At 51.1% G+C, this 10103-nt stretch overlaps 1 protein-coding gene across 1 annotated transcript; it reads left to right on the top strand.

The window, feature by feature from the left end:
- The first annotated feature begins 904 nt into the window (after nucleotides 1–904).
- On the top strand, nucleotides 905–1924 carry LOC124698559 (cytosolic sulfotransferase 8-like). Its single transcript, XM_047231045.1, has one exon. It carries the CDS (start codon nucleotides 905–907, stop codon nucleotides 1922–1924), a length of 1020 nt encoding a protein of 339 aa, XP_047087001.1.
- The last annotated feature ends 8179 nt before the right edge of the window (nucleotides 1925–10103 follow it).

Raw genomic sequence — 10103 nt, 5'->3', positions numbered from 1 at the left:
ATACGTTTTATCACGTTTTCATATGTACCTTTTCTTTTTTATTTTTCCTTCCGCGTAGACATGACATATCATGTATGTCACAAAATATGTGTTATATATGTTACGTAAAAGCTTTAAATCTTGACCATTAAACTTATAGATCTAACAGCTAGAATAATACTAATGATATGGATTAATGTGGTGTCTCTATTTAAACACCCTTATTAAACTTATAGATCTAACAGCTAGAATAATACTAATGATGTGGATTAATGTGGTGTCTCTATTTAAACACCCTTATTTTGCTTTTAGTATATAATAGATAAAGCGCCCCTTGTCGGAAAGTATAGAAGAGATAGAAGCTAGGGAGAGAGAAGTGCACATCAATCGGCCCCTGCGTGGCTGCTTTAGGGAGAGAGACGAGGAGCTGGTCTTCGGCTGATGTAGTCATCAGTTCATCACTCAACGGTTTGGATCCGTCGGCTAGCCAACTATATATGTAGCTATTTTGTACGTCCAATAAACGTGTCCTAGTACCCGTTTGTCTCTCTCAGTAGGTGGCAAGATAGCAAAGGGGAGCACCAAATAGTATTGGGCGTCTTGTGGCAGCAGCTGCAACGCTGGCCGCTTTCTTATACTAGCTAGCACGGTTGCACCGCTTTCAGTGGTAGAGAAAGGAAAGGAGGAGATGATTTTGGGAGACACGTACATGTCGCGGACAAAATGAGTGACGCTGAAGGCATAGCTACAGCACGTGACGGCATAACCCTACGCGTCGCCCGGGTCGCATACAAGCCGGCCGCGCGCTCACGACGGCTCGCCACGCATGCAGGTGCCTGGTGCATATATGAGACTGGATCTCAGCTGCTATATAAGTAACCCGTCGTGCGGAGAGAAGTTTCAAGTAGCCAACCACAGCACAGCCATGGCTGCTCTAGACACGTCTTGCCTGGTCGGCCCAGTAGCGTTCAAGGACTTGAACTGGAAGGACGAGGGCGAGATGGTGATCGCCCCGCCGGATGAGAGCGCGGACGACATTGTTGCCTCCCTGCCGAGCAACACAACGGGCCCCAACCTTGAGCTGCGGCAGTACCAGGGTGTGTGGATGCTGGGCACGGTGGTTCCCGGGCTCATCGCCCTCCAGCGTCGCTTCAGATCTCGGCCGGGCGATGTGCTCCTCGCGAGCCCTGTCAAGTCCGGCACAACCTGGATCAAGTCGCTCACCTTCGCCACCATGGCACGGTTCTCCTACCCTCCCTCTGCCGCTGACCACCCGCTCCGCCGCCTCAACCCGCACGAGTGCGTCCCCTACATGGAGGAGGTCTTCCTGCACGGCCAGGAAGCCAAGCTGGAGGCGCTGCCGTCGCCTAGAATCATGCACACGCACCTGCACTACTCCCTGCTGCCTCGCTCCCTCGCCAAGTGCAAGACCGTGTTTGTCTGCAGGGAGCCCAAGGATATGGTTGTCTCCCTATGGCACTTCCTCAATAGAGCTGGAGTGAACTTCTCCTTCTCGGAGGTGTTCGAGTTGATATGCGATGGCAGGAACCCCAACGGCCCATTTTGGGAGCACGTCCTGGGATACTGGAGGGCCAGTAAAGCCAGGCCGGATGGAGTTCTGTTTCTGAGGTACGAGAAGATGCTAGTCGATCCGGTCAGCACCGTCCGAGAGCTCGGGCGGTTCTTGGGTGTGCCATTCTCGGTGGCCGAGGAAGCGGCGGAGCTGCCGATGGAAATCTGCAAGCTGTGCAGCTTCGACACCATGAGAGGCCTCCAAGGAAACAAAACAGGAAGCACTGGGGAGTTCAACTTTGCCCACCAAAGCTATTTCAGGAAAGGGATCGTAGGGGACTGGGTGAACCATATGACGCCTAAGATGGCCCGCCGCATCGATACCACTGTCGAGGAAAAGCTTCGGGGATCGGGGCTCACCTTCACCTCTTGACACGAGTAGTAGGCATATATATAAGTTACTTATTTTTATGTTTATATTTCGGCCTGGTTTTTGTGCAACCATGATCTTCCTCGACCTTATGCGGGTGCGGGACACGGCGAGCTGGGGCATGACACCGGAAGCAGCTACCGTTCCATGATCATGTGGCCTTACTCTGACATCTCGGCTCCCGTGCGTGCGCTGGTGTGTGTGTTGGCCGTAGCCCCTTGTTGTTTCCGCTCTTCATCGTGAGGAGCCCTCGGTGTGGGTCACTACGGGAAAATCAGGCGCTGCCGTGCAGCGAAGCTTTGCCGTGAGCTGCTGCACGGCAAAGAATTCTTTGCCGTGCGTAGCAAGAAGAGCCCACGGCAACGCAAAAATGCACGGCAAAGAATGAGAGCAGCGCACGGCAAAGAAACATAGCACGGCAAAGAAAGATATGGCGCACGGCAAAGTAGTTCCTCACGGCAAAGAATGGGAGCAGCGCACGGCAAACATTTGAGGACGGCAAAGTCCCTGCAAGCCGCACGGCAAAGAAACAGCGCACGGCAAAGGCAAAAATGCACTGCCGTGCCCGCCCCTTTGCCGTGCAGACAGGCAAGTTGCACGGCAAAGGGTCCTTTGCCGTGCGCTTCTCCCTTTGCCGTGCGCCAATATACATTTTATTTGTTTTTCTAACTATTTTATTTCATCTACTACTTATATTTATTTTGTTAATTAGTTTTTCTTTTTGATGACTATTTATTACACTATGTGAAATACAAAATTAGTCTCCATGCTCATCCCCCACATATATCGGGGTTCCGGTGCTCCGGCGGCCGTCCCCCTCCTTCCCCCCCAAAACAGCGGGACGGCGGGTCTACCCCCTAGATTTCTCCGCGCGAGGTTCCACCAATATACCTTTTCATAGGTTTAGGTTTGTTTAGTCCATGGACATATGGAAAACCATGTGTGGTACCCTTTGGCACAGTCTAGCCCCCGATATACCCGCGGCGGGACACTTCACCGTACACGTCCAGGAATCTGTTAAGTGTTATACATACCCGCAGCTCGAGCCATTATCACATGATCGAGGGTGTGCCTGATCTACTGGTTAGGGTTTGGTGTAGGGTTAGGGCTAGGGTCTAGGGGGTAGGGCTAGGGTTTAGGTTCAATGTAAGTATTTATGGTTAGGTATAGGTTTAGGGTTTAGGGTTAGGGTTAGGGTTTATGATGCATGGTTCTGCAGCTGCGGCGTCGTGGTTTAGGGTTTTAGAGGGGTTTTAGTGCTCGAAGCCTCCCCAGTTTAGGGTTTAGGGTTTAGGGGAGATACTTTTGCACCATTAGACCTTGCACCACACTTTGACACATATCATAGGCCCACATGCAAGGTTTGGTGGGGTTCGGTGCTCCGGCGGTCGTTCTCCCCTCCTCCCCCAAAACGACGGAACGTGTGCCCCGGCGGGTCTACCCCCCTAGATTTCTCCGCGCGAGGGTGCACCAATGTAATTTTTCATTCTTTTAGGTTTGTTTAGGACATATACACATGGAGAACCAAGATTGGGACCCTTCGGCACATACATACCCGCAGCTCGAGCCATTATCACATGATCGAGGGTGTGCCTGATCTACTGGTTAGGGTTTGGTGTAGGGTTAGGGCTAGGGTCTAGGGGGTAGGGCTAGGGTTTTGGTTCAATGTAAGTATTTATGGTTAGGTATAGGTTTAGGGTTTAGGGTTAGGGTTAGGGTTTATGATGCATGGTTCTGCAGTCTGCGGCGTCGTGGTTTAGGGTTTTAGAGGGGTTTTAGTGCTCGAAGCCTCCCCGGTTTAGGGTTTAGGGTTTAGGGGAGATACTTTTGCACCATTAGACCTTGCACCACACTTTGACACATATCATAGGCCCACATGCAAGGTTTGGTGGGGTTCGGTGCTCCGGCGGTCGTTCTCCCCCCCCTCCCCCAAAAGGGCGGAACGTGTGCCCCGGCGGGTCTACCCCCCTAGATTTCTCCGCGCGAGGGTGCACCAATGTAACTTTTCATTCTTTTAGGTTTGTTTAGGACATATACACATGGAGAACCAAGATTGGGACCCTTTGGCACATACATACCCGCAGCTCGAGCCATTATCACATGATCGAGGGTGTGCTCGATCTACTGGTTAGGGTTTGGTGTAGGGTTAGGGCTAGGGTCTAGGGGGTAGGGCTAGGGTTTAGGTTCAATGTAAGTATTTATGGTTAGGTATAGGTTTAGGGTTTAGGGTTAGGGTTTATGATGCATGGTTCTGCAGCTGCGGCGTCGTGGTTTAGGGTTTTAGAGGGGTTTTAGTGCTCGAAGCCTCCCCAGTTTAGGGTTTAGGGTTTAGGGGAGATACTTTTGCACCATTAGACCTTGCACCACACTTTGACACATATCATAGGCCCACATGCAAGGTTTGGTGGGGTTCCGGTGCTCCGGCGGTCGTTCTCCCCTCCTCCCCCCAAACGAGCGGAACGTGTGCCCCGGCGGGTCTACCCCCCTAGATTTCTCCGCGCGAGGGTGCACCAATGTAACTTTTCATTCTTTTAGGTTTGTTTAGGACATATACACATGGAGAACCAAGATTGGGACCCTTTGGCACATACATACCCGCAGCTCGAGCCATTATCACATGATCGAGGGTGTGCCTGATCTACTGGTTAGGGTTTGGTGTAGGGTTAGGGCTAGGGTCTAGGGGGTAGGGCTAGGGTTTAGGTTCAATGTAAGTATTTATGGTTAGGTATAGGTTTAGGGTTTAGGGTTAGGGTTAGGGTTTATGATGCATGGTTCTGCAGCTGCGGCGTCGTGGTTTAGGGTTTTAGAGGGGTTTTAGTGCTCGAAGCCTCCCCAGTTTAGGGTTTAGGGTTTAGGGGAGATACTTTTGCACCATTAGACCTTGCACCACACTTTGACACATATCATAGGCCCACATGCAAGGTTTGGTGGGGTTCCGGTGCTCCGGCGGTCGTTCTCCCCCTCCTCCCCCAAAACGAGCGGAACGTGTGCCCGGCGGGTCTACCCCCTAGATTTCTCCGCGCGAGGGTGCACCAATGTAACTTTTCATTCTTTTAGGTTTGTTTAGGACATATACACATGGAGAACCAAGATTGGGACCCTTTGGCACATACATACCCGCAGCTCGAGCCATTATCACATGATCGAGGGTGTGCCCGATCTACTCGGTTAGGGTTTGGTGTAGGGTTAGGGCTAGGGTCTAGGGGGTAGGGCTAGGGTTTAGGTTCAATGTAAGTATTTATGGTTAGGTATAGGTTTAGGGTTTAGGGTTAGGGTTAGGGTTTATGATGCATGGTTCTCGTGTACTGCGGCGTCGTGGTTTAGGGTTTTAGAGGGGTTTTAGTGCTCGAAGCCTCCCGGCTTAGGGTTTAGGGTTTAGGGGAGATACTTTTGCACCATTAGACCTTGCACCACACTTTGACACATATCATAGGCCCACATGCAAGGTTTGGTGGGGTTCCGGTGCTCCGGCGGTCATTCTCCCCCTCCTCCCCCCAAAACAGCGGAACGTGTGCCCCGGCGGGTCTACCCCCCTAGATTTCTCCGCGCGAGGGTGCACCAATGTAACTTTTCATTCTTTTAGGTTTGTTTAGGACATATACACATGGAGAACCAAGATTGGGACCCTTTGGCACATACATACCCGCAGCTCGAGCCATTATCACATGATCGAGGGTGTGCCCGATCTATCGGTTAGGGTTTGGTGTAGGGTTAGGGCTAGGGTCTAGGGGGTAGGGCTAGGGTTTAGGTTCAATGTAAGTATTTATGGTTAGGTATAGGTTTAGGGTTTAGGGTTAGGGTTAGGGTTTATGATGCATGGTTCTGCAGCTGCGGCGTCGTGGTTTAGGGTTTTAGAGGGGTTTTAGTGCTCGAAGCCTCCCCAGTTTAGGGTTTAGGGTTTAGGGGAGATACTTTTGCACCATTAGACCTTGCACCACACTTTGACACATATCATAGGCCCACATGCAAGGTTTGGTGGGGTTCCGGTGCTCCGGCGGTCGTTCTCCCCCTCCTCCCCCCAAACAGCGGAACGTGTGCCCCGGCGGGTCTACCCCCTAGATTTCTCCGCGCGAGGGTGCACCAATGTAACTTTTCATTCTTTTAGGTTTGTTTAGGACATATACACATGGAGAACCAAGATTGGGACCCTTTGGCACATACATACCCGCAGCTCGAGCCATTATCACATGATCGAGGGTGTGCTCGATCTACTCGGTTAGGGTTAGGTGTAGGGTTAGGGCTAGGGTCTAGGGTTTAGGGGAGCTACTTTTGCACCATTAGACCTTGCACCACACTTTGACACATATCATAGGTCCACATGCAAAATTTGGTGGGGTTCCGGTGCTCCGGCAGTCGTTCTCCCCCTCCTTCCCCCAAAAGAGCGGAACGTGTGCCCCGGCGGGTCTACCCCCCTAGATTTCTCCGCGCGAGGGTGCACCAATGTAACTTTTCATTCTTTTAGGTTTGTTTAGGACATATACACATGGAGAACCAAGATTGGGACCCTTTGGCACATACATACCCGCAGCTCGAGCCATTATCACATGATCGAGGGTGTGCTCGATCTACTCGGTTAGGGTTTGGTGTAGGGTTAGGGCTAGGGTCTAGGGGGTAGGGCTAGGGTTTAGGTTCAATGTAAGTATTTATGGTTAGGTATAGGTTTAGGGTTTAGGGTTAGGGTTAGGGTTTATGATGCATGGTTCTGCAGCTCACGGCGTCGTGGTTTAGGGTTTTAGAGGGGTTTTAGTGCTCGAAGCCTCCCCAGTTTAGGGTTTAGGGTTTAGGGGAGATACTTTTGCACCATTAGACCTTGCACCACACTTTGACACATATCATAGGCCCACATGCAAGATTTGGTGGGGTTCCGGTGCTCCGGCGGTCGTTCTCCCCTCCTCCCCCCAAAACAGCGGAACGTGTGCCCCGGCGGGTCTACCCCCCTAGATTTCTCCGCGCGAGGGTGCACCAATGTAACTTTTCATTCTTTTAGGTTTGTTTAGGACATATACACATGTAGAACCAAGATTGGGACCCTTTGGCACATACATACCCGCAGCTCGAGCCATTATCACATGATCGAGGGTGTGCCTGATCTACTGGTTAGGGTTAGGTGTAGGGTTAGGGCTAGGGTCTAGGGTTTAGGGGAGCTACTTTTGCACCATTAGACCTTGCACCACACTTTGACACATATCATAGGTCCACATGCAAAATTTGGTGGGGTTCCGGTGCTCCGGCGGTCGTTCTCCCCCTCCTTCCCCCAAAAGAGCGGAACGTGTGCCCCGGCGGGTCTACCCCCTAGATTTCTCCGCGCGAGGGTGCACCAATGTAACTTTTCATTCTTTTAGGTTTGTTTAGGACATATACACATGGAGAACCAAGATTGGGACCCTTTGGCACATACATACCCGCAGCTCGAGCCATTATCACATGATCGAGGGTCCGCTCGATCTACTCGGTTAGGGTTTGGTGTAGGGTTAGGGCTAGGGTCTAGGGGGTAGGGCTAGGGTTTAGGTTCAATGTAAGTATTTATGGTTAGGTATAGGTTTATGGTTTAGGGTTAGGGTTAGGGTTTATGATGCATGGTTCTGCAGCTCCGGCGTCGTGGTTTAGGGTTTTAGAGGGGTTTTAGTGCTCGAAGCCTCCCCAGTTTAGGGTTTAGGGTTTAGGGGAGATACTTTTGCACCATTAGACCTTGCACCACACTTTGACACTTCTCATTCTTTTAGGTTAGGGTTAGGGTGAGGGCTAGGATTTAGGGGTAGAGCTAGTGTTTAGGGTTCAGGGTTACGGTTCCGGTGCTCCGGCGGTATGTGTGACCCCGACGGTTAGTGTTAGGATTTATGTGCTCGAATTTGCACCCCTATAGATTTAAGAAAACATGATAAGAACATTATGAAAAATTACTCATGTTGGAAAAACAAGTTTAATTTAATTTGAAATAAAACTAAATTCTCATTTATGACAATTGAAATGGTAAACTAATAAAAAAAACTTTGCCGTGCACTTGCGGACGGCAAAGCCAGAAACCGCACGGCAAAGAGACTTTGCCGCACGGCAAAGACTTGCCGCACGGCAAAGACCTTATGCGCACGGCAAAGATCTCCCCGCACGGCAAAGCCTTGCACGCACGGCAAAGGCCGCTGCACGGCAAAGACTGCAATTATTGCCCTATCCGGCCAGGCGCGCGTTGTCTCGACCACACACACACCGCGCCAGATCGAGCCCAGGCCTCTCCCACGCCGCGCGCCACCTTGCGCCCCCTCCCACGCAGACGCCGCCGGAGCCCTCCCCTCCCTGCTGCCCCCACGCCGCCGCCGCCGCCGGAGCCCTCCCCTCCCTGCTTCCCCCACGCCGCCGCCGCCGCGCGCCAGCGCCCTCTCCCACGCCGCCGCCGCGCGCCAGAGCCCTCTCCCACACCGCCGCCTTGCGCCCCCTCCCACGCCGCCGCCGCCGGAGCCCTCCCACGCCGCCGCCGCCTTGCGCCCCCTCCCACGCCGCCGCCGCCGCATTTCTACAGGTTTGTACTCGGTTAGTATTCGCTTGTTGTTCATCTCCACCAAAGATTCTTGCCATGCCAAAATCAGATATGGCATTAGCTTATTTTCATAATCTGCAAGAATGGTATTTGAGTTAATACAAGATGTGGCATCAAATGCATTTGACTGATTCATTTATGATCAGAGCCCCTGGATTATTGCAACAAGTAGAAAATAAGGTTATAACATACTCCGTACTTGCGATTAGGGGCACTGTAGAGTTTATGTTTACCTTGTAAACTTTGCCAAAGCCACCTTGTCCAAGTAACTTGGACAGAGAGAAGTTGTCCGTTGCAGCGACTATTTCCTCAAAGCTAATAAATGGAACTTCACAAGTACATGCACGGGCTGCACCCAACGCAGAATGGAGACGCTCCGTGCCATGTGCGGCGCCTTCATCCCCTCGCTTAGGATACAAATTTACAACATATTATAGGGTTACATGCTTTTTTGAACCTTGTATAAAATAATATGCATGGTAATTAGTAGTTACAGTAAATATGCATGAAAATAGGGAAGTTTAGTATAGAAATTATTTTAGAAATTGGAGGGCACAATTTATTAGAAATATTGTATTTAAAATAGTGGGATTTAGCAAAAGTTCTTTATCGCTAATTACTTTTCTCGCTATGCAGACGATGTTTCGAGGTGGACACAGGGGCCGGCGTTGTCGGGGTGCTTGAGGAGCGTTGCCGGAGGGTCGTTGGTCTTCTTCGCCGGCTGTCGATCACGCTTCGAGGGTGAGAATCTGTTCGCCTCTCTTGTACCTAGGTTTTTCTTTGTGTCTAGATCACCAAGTCTGTGGCGATACCTAGGCGTCTCTTCCCGACCGTAAGGGTTACGCGGATAAATATGCATTAGTGGTCTCGCATATTATGAACCGTAACTCTTACGGCATTTATCGGGACAGCCGGCGGATGCGTAGTTGGGTACGTTCTCCGTGCTCTACCCCGATCCGAGACAGGATTTCGGTAGCGCCTCCCCGTTGTTCTCCGGATGCACACCCCTCTCGGCTTTTTGCCGAGACGTGTATCGGGAGAGCAGCGGGGAGGTGCTGCCGAAATTCTGTCTCGGATCGGGGTAGAGCTGGGAGAACGTACTCAATCTACGGATCCGGCGGCTGCTAGGAGCCCACCTAGTAGAGTTTCAGGTTGATGCACGCGTAAAATAAATAAATATATGATGCATAGATTGAGTATTTGATATATAAATGCTATGTTCGTCTGTTTTGTTGCTGATTAGAGGATGGATAATCGTGGCTGGATGTACGATGGCAGAATCGGTCGGTGGAACTATACCGATGAATGGGGAGAAAAGACCGAGCAGTTTGTGGATAGGGCGTTTGCCATACCTAGCAGACCTATAAGTGTTTGGTGCCCTTGTAGTAAGTGCGCTAACCGAAAGGCACGGGACAAGGAAACTATGAGTATGCACCTGATCAAGTTTGGGTTCACACCGTCCTACGGGATTTGGACTTACCATGGAGAAAAGGCAAAGAAACGTGCTAGGAAGGAGGTGCGGCAGATTCAACCTAGGGGGAATATAACACTTGGTTTTGATAGGTGCTTAGAAAACTTGGCTAATGGTAATGTGCCCGAAAGCCCTCATGTAGAGGTGGAGACACCTCGAGAAGCGAGAGACAAGTGAGG

This window comes from Lolium rigidum, chromosome 3, assembly GCF_022539505.1.
Source record: "Lolium rigidum isolate FL_2022 chromosome 3, APGP_CSIRO_Lrig_0.1, whole genome shotgun sequence".
Classification (NCBI taxonomy): domain Eukaryota; kingdom Viridiplantae; phylum Streptophyta; class Magnoliopsida; order Poales; family Poaceae; genus Lolium; species Lolium rigidum.
Note: the sequence above shows the minus strand (reverse complement) of the source record. Positions and strands in the feature narration are given on the sequence as shown.

Bases quoted from the DNA above. Each gene is read 5' to 3' on its own strand.
- LOC124698559 (XM_047231045.1), top strand. From the start codon at position 905: ATGGCTGCTCTAGACACGTCTTGCCTGGTCGGCCCAGTAGCGTTCAAG.